The following is a 22,328-nucleotide window of genomic DNA, read 5'->3' as shown; positions in this document are numbered from 1 at the left end:
TGAAAAAACCCCACTCTGCTGGAAATCAGTCTTAGTCAGTATTTTAGATCTTCTCATTAACTCTAATGACTTTCTTTGTCACAGCCAAAGCAAAAGATCCCCACAGCTTAATGATTGCAATGCCATCTTTTGCAGTGTGGGTACTGAAAGGAGATGCGTTATGTTGGTTTCCTAGAACGTGGTTTTAATTGTGTTTAATTGGTGTTCTCATTTTGCATAACTGTGTTGAAAATGTAGAAACTGTATGAATACCACCATTTCCTTTTTTTTTATTACCGGTAGTGGAAAATTTGAACACCCATCTATCTTTTTCCTTCAACTTTATAAAGTTGTGCACCACTTTGTGTAGGTCTGTAACTATAAAATAAATTACTGTTAAATTATGTTAAAATAAAAACCAAGGAGTGCAAATCAATTTGCAAAGCACTGTAAACTTCTTTCTGAAACCATAAAAATATACATCATTTTAAAAAGAGGCCTCCCCAAGAAGAGTTGAACATGTAAGTCAATACTGTGTACAGTGGATGCCTATAAAAATAAAATTTTAACTTTATACCTCGTATTTGTTGGCTTTTTCATTGCTTATTGTCTGTTTATTGTGTCCAGTGAGAAATTCAAATAACAAAAGAAGCATATATATTTTTTTTTCCTTTTATTCAGATGACAGTTTGCTTTAATTTACACAGTAATGGTCATTTACAGTGAAATCATTACAAAACAAAGCTGAGGAAAAACAGAAAACCAAACGTTTGATACTCGTTGCAGAAAGCTTTTGTTTGGTGGTGCAGAGAAATCGGAGCTAGTCTTATCATGCCCCCTGCTTGCTTTGGTGCCTTTTTTATCTGGTCTCAAACAAAGCAGGACTGACAGGGTTTCCAGTTCTGAACCCTCCACTTTAGACCTCTTTGAATATGATTTTATTTCTGTTAGTATTTTAAAGTTAAGTTAATTGAGAAAACTCCAAGATGCATTAAAAAAGTCAGTCTTATATTTTAAGCATTATGCAGATACCTCGTCAGTCCTGACATACTGTTAAATAGCTCCCTCTACTGACCATTTTACTGTAACCCTCAACACCCTCATGACCTCATCCTTAGACCAAACCCTGCAGAATTACAATTAGCATTGGACTGTTAGTATATTTGCAGATTTTTTTTACATCTTGGTTCTTAACCTGCAGATACACAAACATCAAAAAGGTCCAGTCTCTCACTTTTTCTTACACACACACACTCAAGGGACCACATGATATATGTTGTAAGGTGAAAATAATGCAACACTGCAAAAGTGGATGTCCATTTAGCAATGAATTTTGTGAAATGTTTACTTATAAGCAAGACAGCCACTTTTACTTAACTTAGTAGGCAGCAAAGCACAAGTGATCTAAGTTTATCACACATTTAAACTTTCAGTGGGGATTGTCCAGGTAACAAAAACACAAATCATTCTTTGCATCAAAGACATTCCACAGTTTCATTTCAGATGCTCAGTCTTCACTTTCAGTCGCTGCATTACAACATTTCTCAAAAATATAGCTTGCAAATGCAGGCTCTCAGTTCTATACAGCTTCTTACATTATTGGCAAGTTGTTTCTTTACTGTACAGTAATTGCAGTATATATTTTTTTTGTACATCTACTGTACATTCACTCCCTGTATAATTTAGCACAGTTCTGCTTTTCTGTAATGGAAGAAAGCCATCACTATTGTGTTGTGGTGGAGGTGTATTAGCTCTACAGACAGCAGAGCACTGTGCTTCCTTTAACCTGAGCAATCTACATGATACTTTCAGAATAAGCAGTCAAGAAAAAAATTAGTGCAAGCCTTCACTGTAGTGTCTGCTTATACATTGCAGAGTCAAAGGATTTACATTCAGAGCACTCCAAAGCTTAAAGTGTATAAACTCTAGCAGTAAAAAAAAAGTCATCCAGTGGATTATTAAAGGTTCACATATAGACTTTTCATGACCTCCTAGTCGATATGCAACATCTGCAAATCCAAATAAACAGTGCAAGTGACTGGAAGAAGCTTATATTATTGCATGTTACTGCAAAGTGCGTTCATGCTCTACCTATGCATAGCTAGAATGTACACCTTTTTTAAACAGTTTACTTCACAAACACAATAGTGCTTTATTGGTGGGAGCTGCATGGGAGGATGGTGGCGCTATGCTTTGGTTGCATCACAAGTCAACTAAAGTTCTTCCTATCAACATTTATTTGGACTAAAGTTATTTTTTTGTTTGTTTTTTATGAAAGCAGCAAACTAAGCAGTAGCAGCAATGACTGTGATCAGCTACACTGTGAAGCAAACATTTTCTTGCAGTGTCTGATGTATAAAAAAATAGGCTTAGACTGTGTTATTGTGGTCCTTGGTAAAATTGTTGTTTTGTGTGTGTTTCCTATATGGCAATAGAGAGCAGCTGTTCCCTGAAATTAGTCATTTAAAAGGAAGGATCATGGAAGGGAAGATTTGTTTGTATATTAGCATTTTTAACACTGTCAGTAGAGCTGTCTGTCAAACACTGTAGCACCAAGCTGCTGACAGCTTGACCATATTGAAAGTGACCAGAAGTAAGCGAAGGAATGGACATTTTAGGTCACTCTTCCCCAAAAGAACTGTTTTTTCTTCTTTTTTTTTTCTTTTTTTCCTGTTGACACCTGTGTCACACCGTCCACATCTCTAAAGGTCTGAGGTACTTTTCTTCAAATTCTCACTCCACATCACCATGTGTTGTGAATCTGAGCAGGCTACTCAACAAAGCAGCAATCTAGCAATTCTATGGCAAATCTGATCCACTTAAAAGTGCCATTCTGTATAGATAATTTGTTGTTATAGACTGCTATACAACAAATAGAAGAAGATATACATTTTACAAGATGGATTAAGTTCATAAACACAATTTTTCTTACTAAGATTCGGATGCTTGCAGCTCACTTTTAATAATCTGTCAATATCCAGGATTGTTAACAATCTAAAGTTTCAGAATTGGCTCATCTGAGAACGTCTATAAAAGGTATAATTCAGATGGCAATCACTATATAGAAAGCTATTGATGAATTTCATCTGTCTCATAAATGGCTCAGAAAGGAAATCATCAATAAAAGCTGGAATATATCCTGCTTTTCTACCCACAGTGTCTTATTCACTCTCTGGTGAATCTAGAATGCGTTCAGATTATGCTTGCTCAGATGAGGCACTTCAGTATTTCACCCTGTAATACAGCGTGAGACTCGTTGGCTACTCATGCAACATGGGGCTTGATTTAAGCTTTGACCTCACTAAAACAAGGACTGTGTAAAACAGAGCACCAGGTGTGTTTTATGACGCTCACCCGTCGAACAAAACACAAAACTGAACATAAAAAAGAAAACCAAACAATTAGAAAACTTACTACAGGTATCTGTGGTTTCTGTAAGTGCTAGTTCCCCTTATCCAAACCCATCCTAACCCCCACCCAGTGTCCCAAGAGTCCTGTGATGTTAGCCACTTCGGAATTCCTCTTCAATTTCCGGTAGATGCTTTTTTTCTCTCCTCAGGGTCTCGGTCAGTGGCCTGGAGCTGCTTGGAGACTCCAGATTTTTAGGTTCATTGGTGTGGTAACTGCCCTTCTGCTGGTATGCATACACATATATGGCGTACAGACCTCCAAAGAGCAGCAGCAAGGCCAGGAGGGCAATAACTAAAAAAAAAAAACAGCAATTAGAAAAGAAAGATGCTTTAGTGGAAAAAGGAGCAGTTTGATTTATTCTTTATTGCTTATTCAATTTATGAAATAGTTGAATTACTGTAGGTTTGATGTTGAAAATAGTTTGAATTTACTTTAATGTGATATATAAAGCTAACAGTGGATCAGTTGTATGCATTTAAATGACGTTTTTGTCCCAGCCTTTATCCATTTTGAAACCACATACTTTGCCTTTCTTGTTATTCTGACCCCAGTTAGCCTAACTGACCTTGTCATGGTTTTGGTTCTGTTCAAGTTTTATTTCCATTCTTGTGCTCTAGTTATTTTTGATTGTATTTTAGTTCTTAGATATTGTTTGCCTTCTTATGTCAGTCTCCTTTTCCCTACCTCCCTTCTTGCCTCTGTTCACACCTGCTCCCAATCTGCTAATTAGCCTGGTCTTTGTTTCTCTCTTCTATTTATTCTCCTCCTGTTTAGTCACTCTTTGCTGGTTTGCCATCATTTCTTTGCCCCCTTATTGTGAGTATTCCTGGTTTTCAGTAGTTTTGGATTTGTGTTTTGGGGTTTTTGCTTCTGCTACCCCTTTTGTTATTAAACCTTCAAGAAACCACTTCAGCTTTTTGTGTCTGCATTTGGATCCTGTCAAATCGCCACCCTCACTTGACTTGACTTGAGATATGTCACATTATGACTCCTGAACAACATATTTTTGGTGGGGTTTGAGATGAATAGGTCATGAAAGGATCATAGGAATTTATTTTTTAAATCATTGAGAGTCAAAGCAGCTAAGTAGATAAGTGACAGAGTAAACTGTATTTAGTCTCCAATATTTGAAAAGAGGGCAGGTGTTATTCCTCATTCAGCTGTTATCTCTAGCAGTATATCAGCCCACAAAAGATGTCTGCTGTCCTGCTGTTGGGACAGCGCAACAAATTCTTTATGAAATGCTGATGTCCTGCATTTGCATAATATCCCAGGCTAAGTGATCTATTAGGATGAGGTATTCAGAGATGAACAGCAAGCTGCACCCTTGGCAGACTAAATATAGACTGATCTGGTGAAGGTCTCAGACAGGGAGGAGCAGAGGGGCTGTTTCTGCAGCATTTTAATCCAGATACTTCAGCCTCATTTGCTCAACAGGGAGACAGGCTCTAATTTGTCCATTCGTCTGTTCTTCCGTGAATCTGCAGATTATTTGAATCAGTATTAAACGTGATGTCTAGCAGATTATGTGGATAAGTCCGACATTTGCAAAAATATCTTACCTTTTCATCATATCATTAATATCATTTTGGATTAAATAATAAATTATATATTTGGAATTACAAAATCATTTGATATACTACTATTTTATACTCTACTAATATGCTATTGAAAAGTCATAATTTTTAATCCTTTATAAACAGCAAGTTATTTCTACCAGCATAACTCCTGCCTATGCATTTATTTTTAAACTTATAGAAATAGATGTTTTTGAATGTTAGTAATAGTTCCAACTGTTTGTTTGGCTTAATAATCCTTTAGTTAAAGTCAGTCCTGCAACCAGATGCCCAAATAATCCTTTAAAGCTTTTCTGTAAATCTGACTATTCTGCTTCTATTGAATCAACCGATATAAAGCAAAGCAAAGGGATACAAAACAATACAAAATAGTGCCGCTCAATGACAACGAGTGGCATTGAGTGGCAATATAACTGATCAGACATTGTGTAAGAATAATGTCTGATCAGAAATATTCCCACACTTTTGTAAGTACTTACCCCCTATCCAGATCAAGCCAAGATCGTCATGGATATAAAAATATTCTATAACAAAAAGAAGCAGTAAGTCACTGACCTGTAAGAAATGTTTCTTTTATTAGCAAGAAACATCCATAATGAAGGTTTTAAAACTCACCTATGCCTGTGAACCAAGGGTCCACTTCCCAAGGCACATAACCCAGAACAGGAGGAAAAGCCCCACAGTTAGACTCAGAGACATAACCTTGTGTCGTTACGGGGGGATCTGTTTCATTTGGACGGAATAAAGCTTTCAGTGGCGCATAGACGTCGTATCTGACCCCAGAAATGCATCCAATGAATCCTGGAGCATTGTGCTTTTGGATTTCATACTCGATGTCACCAACCTCTGCAAGACAAGACACAAGCAAAGAAACATTTGTTTATTTCAAGATAATTCCTAAATAACTGGCAGTGAGAAAAATTAAAAGAGAATCTGTTTAATAAGCAGTAAGCAATATGTTTACCCATTACGCGGCCCAGGAACATGGACTTTGGAGAATCAAACCTAGCATCTTCCACAAGGGTTATCTTCTCCACAATGGGTTCCATGTAATCCACCTGTGGGTATGTGTAACTTTTATTTTTCTAAAAATCATACTTATAAAAAGTAAATTATGCAATTAATTTTTTCACTGTTAAAACTACCAAACAGCCCCTACTGGAACTGTAACTCACAAATGCATTCTGGTATATAAAGCCTAATGTTTGAAGACATTGCTTTACGTCTGATAGTAAAATGGAAGTGTCTGGTCATAATGATTTTTTTTATATTTGGGTAAACAATCAAATAAAGAACACAACAAGCTGAAGAACACTGTCCCTGTTGTGAAGTATGTGGTGTACATCAATAAATGGGTGGTATCAAGAGAGGATATAATTTAAAAACAAAATCTCAATAAATGTGACAGAAAGTTATAACTTGAGCAGAAATTGGTTGAAAAGAAAAAGCCCTAAACTACCAATTGGTTGCAAAATGGATCAGAGACAGCAAAGCCACATCCCTCAAGCATAGGATTCTTTAGAAAATAAAAGTCGCAAAGGTCGTATCAGCACAAACTATGCCTCAAACGGTGTAATGTAAGAAATTAAGAACCTGTGTTTTGATGGTTCGGTTGTGTCTGGTTATGTTCACATAGTGCGGGTATCCATCTGCCAGATTCCGGTGAGTCAGCTGGTACTTGTGTGTTATGAGCCCCAGCTTGTACCTCAGGTCTACACTACCTGTGAGAGGAGCAGCAATAACATAAATGTTTATAGGATAAACTTAGAGCCAAAACAATCAAAGGAAGCCTTTATCATTCTCAATGCCTGTGTTTCCTAAGCTGTACCTACCGTCATTCTTGAGTATCACAGCAATGTAGTCTTGAACGAAGGAACTTATGTAGAGTAATACAGCTGGAGTGTGAACAGTGCTGAAGCTGAACTCTATGTCATCAGCCGTGTCGTTGTAACCCAGACTAAAATTGTCATAGTGTGGGTCGATCCAATTTGCCCAGGCTGCCTCATCTGAAATGGGCTTCTTTCGTATGTTGTACCTCAGCCAAGACCCAATCTCAAAGTGGGCGCCAATGTCTTAAAAAAAAAGGATTAATATGTGATTAGATACCTGCTACATTCATAACATGAAAAATTAAACTCTGGATTACCTTTGTGACAGTAGAAACCATCGAAAGCTGTGTTATTGCAATCGCAAGTGTAGGAAGCATATCCCTCAATGCACTGCCCACTGTTTCGACATGGTATGGTGGCATTAAGACACTGGCCAGTGCAGTTCCTCCTTATACCCTGTTCTTCATTTACCTTTGCTTCTAAATCAAGAGGAACACCATTCAGACGTAACCCTCGAAGGCACCCCAAGAAAGGTCTGAGGGTGCGGTTGGCTGCACCTAGTGGGAGTGATAAATAGGCCAACATTTACAAAACTATTGTAGAAAAATATAAACAGATCATCCCATTTTTTAAATCTGAATTTTGGTAGTTCTGGTTGAGAAACCTACCCACAAGGATGGGATGTGTGAACTGCATGGTGACAAAGGTCTGACCTGGAAACCGTCTGACAGCCCAAGGCTGGTAATCGACCTTGATTCGAGCTAATTTCACATTAATCTCAGCCTGAACAAAATGCCACTCGTTGTCATTGAGCGGCACAGGCGAGCGAAGAGTAACATTAAGGATGCCATCTCCAACCATAAACACAAACACAAGATTGTGGGTGGCTGTAAGAAAAAAAACGAGAGGGGTAAAAGTTTTAAAACAGAATTACGAAAATAGAAAGATGACAGGTGAGGTCAACGCACTGTTCAGTTCGATTCTTATGAAGTTTCTGAGCTGGTCGTCAGAGTTTTCCAAGAAGACACCCGGTGCACGGTAGGTTTTAAAATGAAAGGAGATGTCAGCTGTTGATCCAGGCCTGAACGTGGGGAAGGTGATGTAGGTTGGTTTGGTGAAGGCTATCGTGTTCCAGATATTTCCTGTAGAAAACCAAATGAATTTAAAGAAAAGGAAATCCCAAAAAAGCACTTACCACAGAGCTCCTTCTAAAGTAATTATAACTTGTTTTACTATTGACATCATTTATTATTTACTAACAAACACTGACCATTCTGATATGAAGTCTCTGTTTTATAATAACGAGATCAAAGGAAAACTTTCCATGAGCGGAAAATGTATTAAACCATCGACAAGACCACTTACGAATGAGACTTCAAGGACTTTTCAAAACAGTACAGTATATCCAAATATGTAATTAATAAATACATTTTGTTTCATATTTAAGGAAAGAGCAAAAAAGATTTGTGAATTTTTTAATATTTTTTAACACAATACAAAGTTAGATGTTATTTTTACTTTAGGGTGTTTTAAAAGCCACAATGGAAATATAAGAATCGCAAATAGAAGATATACATTTCTTCTCTATTCTAATCTTAAGTTCATTAAAAGTATGGAGGAGGATTTTCATTTTCAGAGTGGATCATCAAAATAAGTGGCCCTCCTAATTGTCAATCAGAATCAGAATCAGACATACTTTAATAATCCCAGAGGGAAATTACAATCATTCTGCTGATATGTTTATGTAAGGCTGTCCTACGTTTCCTCCAGTTAGCTATCTTTTTCTGCGCACCTTTAGGTGTATATTTCTGGTCAGCTATGGTTTCAGACAGTCATTGAATCTCAACTCTCTCACCGCAGTTCTTTGAAAATGGCAGAGGGTCATAATAGAAAAAGTGTCTACGAAGTGTATGAGAAGAAAAAGCCTCAGAGGAGAGAAACAAGACCATGGTGTTATAGGAGATTCTTTCATGGGATGGTGTACACTGAAAGAACAGGTCGGGCTTCCCACTGATGTGTCCATTTCGAAGTTTCTACTAGAGGGGTAAAGATTGGTATGCTATTTGGAGACAATCATTTCACCTCACTGCTATTAAAACGAGGAGAAATGGGCTTGTGCACGCTCTTGCACACGTTTAATAGGCGTTCCCTCTCGGGAACTGGTACAGGGTTGTACATGTTCTTTTTTTTTTAAGTGGAGAGGGCAGGACTTTTAAAAACTTCCCAAAAATCCTCCACTATAACTTTTATATACACTTTTTTCATATTTATTGTTAAATGTGAGGTCATGTGATTTCTGTGATTGGTGTAGAGGTTTTTTGTTCAGCGAATGCCCTAGTTAACAACCTCCACCCCCCCCCACCCCACCCCCCCCCCCCACCCCCACACACACACACACACACACACACACACACACATTAAGATCAAGCTTGGTTGCCATCCCATGGTACATGATGGTTTTATGGTTGGCCATCAACTATTTTTATGGTCGTTGACAATTTTTTTTTTTTTTTACTGAAAGCCTAAAATCTACTTTTCTCTCTCAAAAGGACAGCATTAGGCAAAAAAATATTAAGAAATTAAACTCACTGTCGCCGTGACAACGGAGTGGCCCAACTGTGAACTGTGCTTGTGAACCGGTTCTGTTGGTGTCCCCAATCACAACCCTCCTCACAGGCAGGTGGTCTCTGAAGTCCAAGTAGCCTTTATCCGAGTACCTGAAACACCACGAAGGATAATAAGAACTTTGATACAAGAAACCCAAGTTCAACTGCTTATGTTTTGTTGATATCTTTTACCATTGCCTATAATCAGCATCGCAGTTGCACTGAAACTTCGGGTCAACACAAGTTTGGTTGATAGAACAGCCACATTTTTGGACTTCTCTGAATGTCCCACCCCAGTAATAGTGAGTCTCATTATTACGACCGATCCAGTATCCAAAAGGCCTTCCATCTGTTTTTATTTTTAAAAGACAAGTCCATGTTTCATTAAAGTCTTTAAAATTAAGTTTGAACATAAGCAATGGAATATAGACAGATCTTACTTACTGGGGGTGTTGAGAAGACGGGACTTATAGCAGGAATAGTCTATCCACTGCTCACAGTACATGGATGTGTTGGCGAGAGCACTGACTTCATCCCATGTAGCATTCCAGTAGTTTACATCTCCAATATATGGATTGTCTATTGAGCTTCCGGACACTTTGGTGCCTTCCACTCGATCGTGCATAATCACAGTCCAAGCTTTATATGCTGCAAAGATTTATATTTAAAAGTAAAATATACTGGAGTTCAAAGACTTAAAATACTAGAGGTGAAAATTGTTTTTTAATCGACAAATAGAAATTGCTGCATCTATCTCTTTAATTTTCCATAAAATTTCCCTCCACCTATTTGTTAACTGGTAAGATTTATTTTTAACAAAGACTGTAAACAATGTAGATAAAGTTGTATTTTAGTGATAACAGCGATTACTCACACTTCATTTTGCAGTACACCTCAAATGGTTTTAGCGGCCCACTGAGATCAGGGTCAATGGTGTAATTTCCAGACCAGTACTTGCCGCTCAGTCTGTACGCCTCACATGATTCTTTGTAAACCGCTTTTGTTGGACAGAGATAAAAAAAAAAAAAAATTGTTTATATGAAGAAGAAATTCTACATAAGGTGCAAAATCATAATAAAATGCCATTGAACACCACTCACACATGTGACACACTTCTCCTTTGTAGCCTGTATTTTCACAGATGCAGATGAAGTCATCCCAGGACTGGATGCATCTGCCCTCATGTTCACATGGGTTTGGAGTACATCTGTGGATGAAAACAAAAGATGCTTAGTGGTGCAGGAATAAATTATTAAACTATTTAGTTAAATAGAGGGAGATCGGTGGTAATCACTGAGTCTGCCCTTTTAAATGTAAGTTAAATCCATGAAAAGAGATGTGAAGTTCTTAATTAAGACACATTTCAGTTTAAGCAAACAGACGGATGCTAAAAAATCTAAGTCTAAAGGAGTTTGGTATAAATAAATAAAATGACTCCTTGCGCCCAGATTTTCATGATTTTGGTGCTGCTGGCTGGCTTAATTGCTCATTTCATTGACTTGTCCAGCTCTGCCCTGTTTTCTCATCACTGCTCATCTATGCCCCCTGCTCCTTCTTGTTTTTAAACTCCTTCATCCCAGCCATCAGTGCCAGATTACTCTTGAGCCTTTATTGCTGAGAGTTCTCTTGTGTTTCTATAGTGTTCTGATTATCTGATAGTCTGATCCTGATCCGTTTATGTAATTGGACCTTTGAGAATCCCTGCCCCTGTCTGATTTGTTTGCCTGGCCTGTCTTCAGACTCCTGTTGGATTCCTTTGTGGACTGAACCTGGATCTCTCTTGACTCCCTCTTGGATTATCCTGCCTTCCTTCGTCAGCTCGGATTTGAGTGTCTGGAACTCTCCGGCAGCCTCTGTTGTCAGCTGACCGGCTGGAATAATCCTTGTTCTCTGGTTACGTACTGAACTGTCAAACCAGGTTAGTGACTCACACGTTTATACTCATCCTTCGTCAGATTATTGTGGTCCCTAACCTGTGTTTCTCTCTTATAGAGGTTCCTATTATAGATGCCCTAGGTGTGTAACAGCCTGGGTGGTAACTTTTGTGTAGAAAATAAAACAAAAAAAACACTCATTGTTAATAAAATGGAGGAATAAAAGGAATTCCCTTTTTCACATCAAACTTACTCTTTGTTGTATTTTTTACTAAATCTTTCACATTATTTAAGAGTGTAGTGAAAATAAACACCTCGCATTTGAACTTTTATCAGCAGAAACTACTTTCTTCATGTCTTAAAAATATTCTTGCTGGACTTTTATCTAGCAAAGCTAATCCTCTTCGACAGGATTGCAAATATGTGGAAAAACTACTCTTCTGTAAATGATTTATGAATTGACTTTGATAATAAAGGGATCAAGAAATCCTTTGTTGTAAATTGAAATATTACTACATATCACTAATATATACACCTTCAATGTACACCTTCATACACCTTTCCTTTTTACTGAATGGAGTGTTTAGCTGTGGGGGAAAAACTCTACCAACTAGTTTTTATTTCAGTAAGTTTGTTGCCATTCATGTATGGTACTCAGTCCATTATTTTTGGACTTAAAGAATGTGGTGTAAAATAAATAAAATAGATAATTTCCACCTTTATTACCTCTTATGTTATAACAATTCCATTTCTTATTGGTTGATCAACATCATGGCGACTCCTTCCTCTGATAGCACACACTGCCAAGCATTTAGGAGTAGGAGAGTTTTATTTTAATTGTAGCCAAGGTAACAAAAAGAAATGTAGGCTTTGTTAAATTTTAGTTTTTGTTAGCTTAAGCTATGCAAAATCATTAAATTTCCTCTATACATTTGGAGGAGTGTCCAGGCTCCTCAAATAACTGTTTAATAATATCCCATCTTATTTACCTGGTTTGAATCCAAGCAAAATACCAGAGCCCTTAAAAGCTTTTAATCTTCCACGGACATTTAGCCAATAGAAGCTGTTTGTGCTAAAATGTCCCTGTCAGCCAAGCTAAGAGACACATGAGCAGAAAACCCACTAATTCTGAAATAGACAACAGTAAAGTGTTCAGGTCTTTTTGACCTGGTATTTCTGGTGCTCTTCCAAAGAGGTTCAGGTGATGTCTTTACCCTATCAGTTAAAGGTACAGTGGAGGATTTTCTTTTTTCGGGTGGATCATCAAAATAAGTGGTCCTTCTAACTGTCAATGATCCTGGTGATGTGTTTACGTAAGGCCGTCGTACGTGCTCGTCCCCATTTTCACTTACAGCAGGGGAGTCCAACAGTGGAAAAATTTCAATTTCTTTTGGAAAGTAAGCTTATATGAGCAATGCGAAAGGGTTAGGGTTCTCTTGTACACAGCATGCAAAAGGAGAAATGGGCTTGTGCATGCTCTTGCACGCGTTTAATAAGCGTTCCTTTATTAAGCGTGGGTACAGGGTTGTGCATGTGCTTTTTTTTTTTTTGGGGGGGTCTTTTCAAAAACTTGTGAAAATTCTCCACTATACCTTTAAGAGGAGAACATAGACTTAAAGGGAGGCAACAAAAAGACAAGAGGTTTATCAATTCTAGTTTAATAAGTCTTTGTAAAGAAGGAAGTTTGGTTAGGATTTTTGTTTGTTAGATTGCTTATTTGTGTGTCTTTTTCTCCGTCTTACATCATTAGTAAGTTAATTTTTAAAGACTAATAAGTAAACTGATGTTTGTATTTTAAGAATTACAAACTGAATGGGTTTCTTGATAAGTATTTACAAGTTTTGCATATTTGCTTTTTTTCAAATTGCTCATTGATGGAAAATAGTTCATTCTTAAAACATTGTGTTCATTTACGATGCTTTGATAGTGTGAAATGGCTCAAACGCTCTGGAGGATATTAAATTAAAGCTAAATGTCACCAACTGTTATGCCACTATTTAGGTCCTCAGTGAGTGATTTATTACCTGTCGGTGATCCCACAGGTTCCTATCAACAGCTCCTCATATCGAGCCCACTGTCGCTGCAGGGTAATGTCGATATCAAGCTGTTCGTTGTCTATAAATATATGCTGCATGCAGCCGTGAAAGCGATTCAGTTTGGTCTCACATTTTAATATTGTGTTATTGGTTTTGGGACAACCTGAACACATAAAAAGAAATGTAGTGTGACAATAAAAGCAAACAATCGGGATAGATCAAGGATTTGCAGGTGTTAAAGTAATCAACTTACCCCCAAAAAAGTAGCGATCCCCCGTTCGAATGCTGAAAGGGTTGGTGATCTTCAGTGGTGAGCCCTCCTCCTCATCAATGGTGAGGGTCAATAGGTTGTCTCTGGCCGCCAGGTCTACAGTGTGCCAGTAACCATCATTAAGCCTGTAACCTGGGGAAGACAAACCCAGGATGTCAAAAGACTGCAGTGCCTATTTAGAATGTGGATGATGTGAAGCTGAAACAAGTTTAAAACATGTAAGAAATCCTGAAAATCTACCTGCACCAAACTGAATTTTCTTCTTTCCAGTCTGGAAAATGGTGACATTGATCTGACCCTCACTCAAACCCAGCTCAAGGGCACCCAGGTTATCAGCAAAGCGTGTGAACATCAACAGCCCAGTGTAGTCCCATGAGCGAAACTTAAACTTCACAAACAACTTTGGTCTTCCAAAGAACCCCGGGACTTGCAGGAAGTTGTTGGGTCCGGCGAACGTCATTGGTCTCAGAAGAATGTCACGGCAGGCAAAATGCATCTTTTTCTTTAGAGAAATTAAACCACATTAGTTGAAATCAAATGTCTTTTAACAATGTATTGATATAAAGATTTACCTTTCGAGGAATACGTATATCAGGGTCCTCTCTCTTGGCCTTATCAATAACATTAATGCCATTGATAAAGACATTTTCCAGACACCCACGGAAATTTGGTATGGTAGGAAGGTGAGGCAGGTTCGGCTCTATTACTCCTCCAACGTACATCTAAAGGAGAATTACCCAGCGGTTTCAACTTTAAGCACATCTCCAAACATCCCTGAAACAATTTTAGATTTTGTAGTACCTGATTATCCAGATCCAGATGAGTAAATTCTCCCTTACAGATAGCTGTCACTGTCTGACTGTCCACGGTGAAGTTCACCTGCCGGCCGTAGCGCTTGATAGTCACATAATGCCAGTGCAGATTATCAAGAAGACTTCCTGCACTCAGAGTGATTCGGCCATCGACTTTGTGTATAACACTACTTCCTGAGAAACAAATGGAAAATTGAAGAAGGCTTTTAAAACATAAACAATCAGTTAGAAAAATAAAGCTAAAAGAAAACTATCTATACTGCTTTCTGTAAGGCTATTACGTTAGTTTCAATTAATTTCCATAGCTTTGTTTGGACTTGTAATAGCTTTTCTGCGCACTATGAAGAAATTCAATCAGAAAGTTTAAATTGTCTCTTATATCTCACCAAGGCTGATGTGCAGATAGAGACGGCCTTTCTTTAGCTCAAGGGTGAAGAGGTCTCCTTGAATCCCCTCGCTATGTAAAAGCAGACCATCCTGCTCCAGGGTTTTAAAATTGATGGCGATGTGGTCCTGCAGAGTACGTGACCTTTTTCCTGGATACGTGTAGACCACTGCGTCATCTCCGTTATATTGCAGCACATAGGAATCTAAAAGCAAGGAGATGTTGCAAACTAGATCAGAAGAATTACATTGAGATACAGTGTGCTTCTTATTTCTGTTTTATCTGTCCTGATATAGAAGTATTATGATAACAAATAGCTGTTGTTAGAGGTTGTGGATTTCTGTGATAAATCCTTCGCATTCATCGCCAGTCTTTACCATATGCGCAGCCATAGAGCTCCAGTCTCACACCAATCTTTCCTCCATTCTCTGTGTTCCACTCCAGAGGCAGCAGACGGATGTGTTTAGCAGTAAAGGCATAATGGAAGACATTTCTCTTCACCTGATAATAATTCCAGTTACCAGGCATTGTCTGGAAACAGATGAGATAAGAAAAGCATTGAGAATTATTGAGTCCCTGCTATGGTGTTAATGCCCTATTTGAAGAGATGAAAGGAGAATAGGATTGGCTTTGTCACTATGGAGATAGACTTTGTCTCAGCCCCAGATGCAATAAATATAACAAAGCATCCCTAAAATATCCTAAATCGGCTATAAAGATTGTGTTTATGTCATTATAACTGCTCAATCCTTAGATAAGCTCTGTTTTGTCTCTTATCCCACCCCTGCTGCTGTGGCCTATAAAACATACTGAGTTTCCTCCTTTCATGATGTATGGTGTCCAGGAGTCTGGTCTGTCTCCATAGAGAAGTGTGTACTTGGAGACCCAGTCATAAGAATTAAAGGTCCCCTGGGTTGCTATCGCCACCAGACGGTACTTTCTGCCCAGATCCACCTGCAGCCATGGCTGTCTGTCTCTGGGGGATGGGGACCAGCCGCTGCTGCCTGTGGCACAGAGAAGAAAGTGACATTTTAAGATATCCTGTCTATAGTGTCTAGAATATTAAAGAGTTGACCTTCAAATATCATTGAAACACTATTTTAAGAAAGAAAAAATTATATCCAATAGAAATCTCTTGTTGCAGTGTCTTGGTTTGGACATAAATGTTTTTTTTTTTTTAGATTTAAACACATAGATGCATATTGCCTATAAATTAACATTATCTTTCTTTTGTTGCAAGACTGGAGTCTACATGCATCAAGAAGCACTATCTGAGAGCCGCCATGTCAGCAGCGAGCTGATTTACCAGCACTGCTCCCAACAGACCACATTAAAAAAGACAGGAGGAAATAACAATTCTTTTATCACAATATTGTTCCTTATCTATGTAAAAACAATGAAGACAGCACAATCTGTCATGTTTTCTATGATCTCTTTTAGTTTATGTGCTTCTTGTCAGTAAAGTTAAGCATCTGTATAACTATGCATTCATGTTTTTAACAAATAATTAAGATTTGACAAGTAAATAAGTTGTACTTGGCTCAGTCCCTCTGTGCTTTAAAGTCCTGTCACCATCATAATAAAGGGATTTCAAGCATTATCTTTAGTGTGTTCAACTCTTTTACCACAGAAAATATTCCTGGGACTGTTCTTTTTTGTGTTTTGCTGTATTTCTTACCTGGACTCCATAATTGAGTCCTGGTTCTGTTTGTTTATCTGTTCCGAATTGCTCTGTAATCTGATCAACTGAAGGAAACAAAATGTGACTGTAAGGAATTTGATCTGAACCTGACATCATGATTGGATCATTTGGCTATGAACCAGATTGATTTGATTGAATTTGCACCAAACTGGATTCTATGACGGAACATGATTTGGACCTTGTTGCCTAGAAAACTTTTTCATTTGCTGTGAACTACTGCTTTAATTAAAAAGAAATGTAATTAAGCTGAACTAAAACTATTTGTTGTATTTTTTAATTAAGTATATCTCATTTTTACTATCATTTTCTGTATTATTGCATTAATCTAAGATTCACTCCTTAATAACATATTTTTGTCACAAAGAAATGAACTTGGTTTCTGTCTAACTGCTTTAAACACAACATATTAGATTATATTCTTTAATCCAACAGATTGGCATTGATGAGAAAAACCTATACATCATTAATATAATGACTAATTTTGAGCCTTTATTTATCTCCATAACCGTCCAGATGTTCAACCATTTGGTGCCTCCCAGATTAGGCCTGTAAAGTGGATTCTTTATATGTAGATGAATGTAAAACTTTTTTTTGATGGAAATCAAGGAATGTTTTTATTAATTTTTTTATTGTTATAGCAAAAATTCTTGAATTAACAAAAGCTAAATTAACTGACATGCTTAAAAGAGGTAACAACAAAATAATGCCTAAATCCTGTTTTGGTGTAACAATTCAAGAACAGCTGTGCTGTAAATCCTACAAAAAAGTAGATTAAAATTAGTATCAGAAAGACAAAACAACACTGCTTCTTTCAGCTTATATTGAGCTTGCAATGATTTAGGTCAGGGGTGTCAAACTGATTCCAGAAAGGTTTGTGTTTTTGCAGGTTTTCTTTCCAACCAAGCAATAGCACACCAGACTGCATTCATCTCATCAAGTCATCATGTTAAGACTGGACTCACTTGATGAAATGAATGGAGTCTGGTGTGCTATTGCTTGGTTGGAAAGAAAACCTGCAGCCACACTGCCCTTTCTGGAACCAGTTTGACATCCCTGATTTACATGAACAGCAAGTGTAGGTATAACATGCAGATCATTAATAAGAACTTACCATAGAGTTTGGCAAAATTGGCAGAGTACAGGAAGTTATATCTTGAAGAGGCCAGGAATGAAGAGGCATAGAGCCCAGAGATTAGCGGATCAACACATTCTCCTGCAGGGAGCAAACGGATGACACCAAAGTCAGGAGGTGGCAAAGATGAATTCTTCTTATGCTGTACTGAAATTCAAAGGAAGGATTGCTTTTGTAAATAGCCTGAGTTCGACTTTAACAGGTGGTCGTTTTAGGCTGTGTGAAATGATGCTTCACAATAAAGCACAGGATCACGAGCAGGTGGAGCAGAGATCATAAATCAACCAGACTGCTCTAGGATCTCATGAGAGAAACAGCCTGCCTTGCATCTTTATTTCTACAATGTTACTAACAAACTAGAAACAACAAAAACTTAACTCTCCAATGCATTTGCAGACTGTTTTTAAAGACAGATGAGCATCTTACTTTGTGTGCTTTACCAACAGGTAAGAATAAAGCAAAAGAGCTTTACTTATATATCTCTGTGTTCATTGTATTTTAAGATAAGACTTGAGTTAGAAAGTCATACTAAAACTGAGAACACCATCTGACAGTAATTTGCCCTGCACGCTGTTATGAGACTGATAGGACTGTCACCAGTCTGCTCTCCGGCCCAAGGCTAATAAAGTGACCATAATTCTGTCAAATATTTCTTCTGTCGCATAAGACAAGAAATATCTGATTCCTTTATCCTCAATAGCAGCAGAAAAACTGCCATTTTAAGCGCCAGAATATTGTTGTTTTATGCTCCCAGGAGATATAATACAGATAGACTAATAATTTAAAGGTTTTACTTAAAGGTATTTTCCCTTTTAATTCAGTTTGCTAACTGGAAAAAGAAGATCCTTTATCTTGTAGGTTGCTGTTATGCTATATGCCATGAAAAGAGCAACCAGAGCAGTGGCAGAGACTTCGGATATTGGCAGAACTATGGAGTCTGCTAATGAAAAAAACAAATATGTAGTGTCATATCACAGAATAATGCAGTGGAACAGAGTACTTTAATTAGTGCAGATCCTCAGAAAGAAACATGAGAAAGCAAAGTGATTTGAATTCTGAGCCACTGCAGCAATGTGACATATACACCAGGCCTTAAACACAGCCTTTTCTGTGCTGCATATTTTAGGATTTAATGTTTCCACCCAAGTCATACTTGTGTCACCTTCTATAAGTGAACATGCTGTATATTCAGGTGGAAGGCACGTTCTGAGGTAATGTGACCTGTGTCCCAAATGACCTTCTCTTTCCTTCATGCATTCATCCCTCCTATGCTGCCAGTGATCAATAAGAGATTCATTTTTCTATCACTGCATCGTCCCGTTTCTGCAACTTGCTCTATGTCACTGCAATATTAAGAAGCTCTGGGGTGCAGTCACACTTTCTTTTCTTTTCTTTCCAATTGATTCACTTTCATTTCCTGTGATGCATGAAGGTGAAGGAGTTTCACTTCAGAAATAAAAAAGTAGAATGCAGCATGTTCAGTCTGGTTATTCAGCTTGACATGCAGTCTGCACCTCCACCCAGTCAGTGTCCAATTTCCTTTTTTGCTTGCTCTCACTCCTCTTTCTTTATCTTCACCGGAACGCTAAAAATAACCTTGCATGTCAAGCATTTTTTTTTGTGTTGAATTTGAATTCTCTGCTTTGCTGCCTCTTTCCTGCCAAGATGATGTTGTTGTGATGCAGCAATTTATGTGTACCATACTTAAAGCCTGAATGGAACGCCCAATCTTAGGATTTTTTAAATGACTTTGCAACTTGCTTCCTTTTTATTACTAATCAACATGCATTGCATGAATAAAGGTTCTGTGAAGAATAATGAAACTCTTGGGAGCACAGTACAGATGCAGCTGAATCACCAGTCTGATTCTAAGATACAGACTGCTCTGTCTCCGCTGAGACATCATTTCTGAGTATTGCATTTAATATGCAACAAATGTTAAAGTTGCAACCTGGCAGGCTGCTGAGGAGCAACACTGGCTGCTGAGGAGCAACACTGGGTGCAACAGATCTGTGGAATTATTTACAAAAATATATACAAAAAAAAGAAATGTCCAAAGAAATACCTAATATAAAGAATTCAGTGAATGTGGTTTGACTAAATAATTCATACTGAGCCAGACTTCACAGGAGGGTGTGTCAGAATACTGCCTGTGACATAAAACTACGACCTGTGCAATTATCAGTCAGAATTGGCCAAAGTTTTTCTAAAACAAAGTAGAATATGTAACGAAATAGCTCATCATTCAGATATATTATCTTACTGTGGCTTGTGTTGCTAGCACAACAAATCTTCAATCAGATCTTTGCAAAGCATTTGTAAAAATCTTTGCTGCCCCACCCCAAAACTGGGTCCTAAGCTTTAGGATCGCATATCACATCACATTTCAGTCTGACACAGCACAATGCATGTCTACAAAACCAATATAGCCTATAATAATATAATGCATTATTTCCACATGCCTTTATAAGGCAGACATGGAGGCATCCAATTCCTGGATGCATTAGTGATTAATCAGAATTCAGCTGGTTAAAGGCTAGTTTTTACTGTTCTATTGGGGTATCATCAGGGTGTACCATCTAAGTTTAACAAGAACATAGCAGCCTGCATCAGATTAGATTAGATTATATGCTAACGTTTTTATAATTTCTCAACATTTTTGTGTAAGAAATACATTGTATTTTTTCATCAGAACATGAATACATCTGAACCGGGGTAAAATAAAACATTTTTAACCATATTTAGAGCCATTTTCCACATTCAGCATCTTTAATTTTACAACTCTTGCTCTTTCATGCTGCATTCCTAAACTGATGAGTCAGTAAAGACCATGTGAGGTCATAGCCGCACATCAGAAAGGCAGCTTATCAGTATGCCCTGAAGCTCTGATGGATCCATGACGATCTTTTTGGTCTCATCAACAACAACAAAAATGACTACCTCTGTCTCGCTAAATGCTTTGCAACGATTATCCCATGCAGGTGCAAGCACCTTATATCCAGGTAATTTGGATGCAGCTTCCCAAAAAAGTACTGCAGTGGGCTGGTCCTATAAGGACTGAGCTCTGCTCTCTCCATCATCACCATCTTAATATGTTTAGCAGATTTCCAGCAAGATTCCGATAAACCTCTAAATAAATGTGGAGATGTTATCTTCTATTATAAGCATAGGTAGAGCCGCTCCTCGTTAAAGTAAAGATGTGCGGCACGCTGCAAAATAACTTGCGTGCTGCCTGAGAGAAAGCACTGCAATGCAGACAGTCCTGTGCAGGAGAGGGACCACCATGCGCACCCTCTGCAGGACAGACGCGCTTTGCCTCTGCACTTTTTTTAAATGTATTATTTCCCGCACCGACGCCTTTAAAATAGCAGCAGTCGAACGAGCCGCTAAAATCAAAATCAACAATGTTTTGCATTTTTATTTTTGCACAATGTCTGGTTTGACCGCAATCTTTGTTGCCCTTCAAACATCCCAACATTTCAGGCTCTGCCCTCCATTAGGCTATTTTCCAACTGTCGTCCAACTGGATGCAATCCTTAACTTTTCAATTTACACCAGCCAAACATAAAGCCGATTTTAGGTAAGACAATTTAAAAAAAAATGCAAATTACTTATGCACTAATAAGATATAAAACATGAATAATTTCTTTTTCACAAGACTTACGTGATGAGCAATGTTGAAAACCCAAAAATAAGAGGCATATGCTCAATATTTTGCAAGTCATCCTTCACTTAGAAAGACGTTTCTTCACATAGGCTGTGTTAATTGGATCGTAGATTCCTCTGCAGCATCCTCTCACCCCCCTTTTTTAGCCCAACTTTAACTCGCACAGCTCCAACTCCTCTTCCCGGGATCTCGGGCAGCCTCTACCGGGGCGGGGACGCGCTTCGGATTGCTGGTGCTGATGCTGAGCTTCACCGAGAGCGCGCTTTATGCTTTTTATCTCCTTAATGTTGCTCTGTTTATAGACACATCGTTTGAGGCTGCTGATTATCCGTCTTACAGTTATATAAATGTGCCCAAAAGGCGCCGAGAAGCTTGTTGGCCAGGTGGGAGAGGGGCTCCTCTGGGTCTCTTCCACAGAAGTCCTGATTCTCAGATGCAGAGGATGGAGAGAGGGGAGAGGATGGGAAACTTTTTAGGCTTGTAATCTTTTTACCAGAGGACTTTGATATTGTATTGGTTCCACTCAGTCATATTATTTGAAATGTAGAGAGTATCATTGATGCAAGAAAAAAAAAAAAAAGGTTTGTTCTTCTTATTGTTCCATTTTATTTGCCTCCTTTTGCAGTTTCATCGTTGTAAGTTGCACAATCATGCATTGCTTGTGAAGGATGATCAAGATGTCTTTTTTTCCAGGACTCCGGTGCAGAGCTTATCCCCAAAATGGAAGCCCTTCATCCTCTGGAGTATAATCATTACCAAAGGAGTCGTATACTTCCAGGATGTTTTAAGGTCCTTCCAACCTTGTCCTGCTGCCCCTTTATCTCTGCGCGTTTTCAAATGTGCCCGGAGCAGAAAAAAAAGTTACAGGATGATGATGCCAGCTGTGCCTGACCTCAGACTCATCCTTTCAGACGCCCAGATAGGTGGGGGCAGGGCGTGTGTGTGTGTGTGGGGGGGATTTGTGCAAACCAGTGGCACACTGACCATAAAATATAAAAGGCTTTGGGATTAAGAAGGGGGTTTATGCAGGGACTGTGTGCCTCTGAT

The 22,328-nt window shown here is 38.2% G+C and overlaps 1 protein-coding gene across 1 annotated transcript; it reads right to left on the bottom strand.

Moving 5' to 3' along the window:
- Window positions 1-639: 639 nt before the first annotated feature.
- On the bottom strand, window positions 640-22,126 carry cntnap1 (contactin associated protein 1). Its single transcript, XM_038278278.1, has 24 exons — window positions 21,279-22,126; window positions 17,594-17,695; window positions 15,591-15,784; window positions 15,158-15,311; window positions 14,782-14,985; window positions 14,385-14,569; window positions 14,156-14,305; window positions 13,824-14,085; window positions 13,566-13,715; window positions 13,301-13,475; window positions 10,503-10,609; window positions 10,277-10,399; window positions 9,847-10,050; window positions 9,595-9,751; window positions 9,386-9,513; window positions 7,765-7,938; window positions 7,465-7,683; window positions 7,114-7,353; window positions 6,800-7,039; window positions 6,561-6,688; window positions 5,932-6,025; window positions 5,583-5,813; window positions 5,447-5,491; window positions 640-3,681 (listed from the first exon to the last, which is right to left on the bottom strand). The coding sequence occupies exons 1-24, from the start codon at window positions 21,337-21,339 to the stop codon at window positions 3,482-3,484; spliced, it is 3,927 nt and encodes a 1,308-aa protein (XP_038134206.1). The 5' UTR covers window positions 21,340-22,126; the 3' UTR covers window positions 640-3,481.
- Window positions 22,127-22,328: the final 202 nt, after the last annotated feature.

This window comes from Cyprinodon tularosa, unplaced genomic scaffold, assembly GCF_016077235.1.
Source record: "Cyprinodon tularosa strain WSP-4 unplaced genomic scaffold, ASM1607723v1 ctg14, whole genome shotgun sequence".
NCBI classification, from domain to species: domain Eukaryota; kingdom Metazoa; phylum Chordata; class Actinopteri; order Cyprinodontiformes; family Cyprinodontidae; genus Cyprinodon; species Cyprinodon tularosa.
The sequence above is the reverse complement of the archived record's forward strand: the minus strand, read 5'-3'. Positions and strand labels throughout refer to the sequence as shown.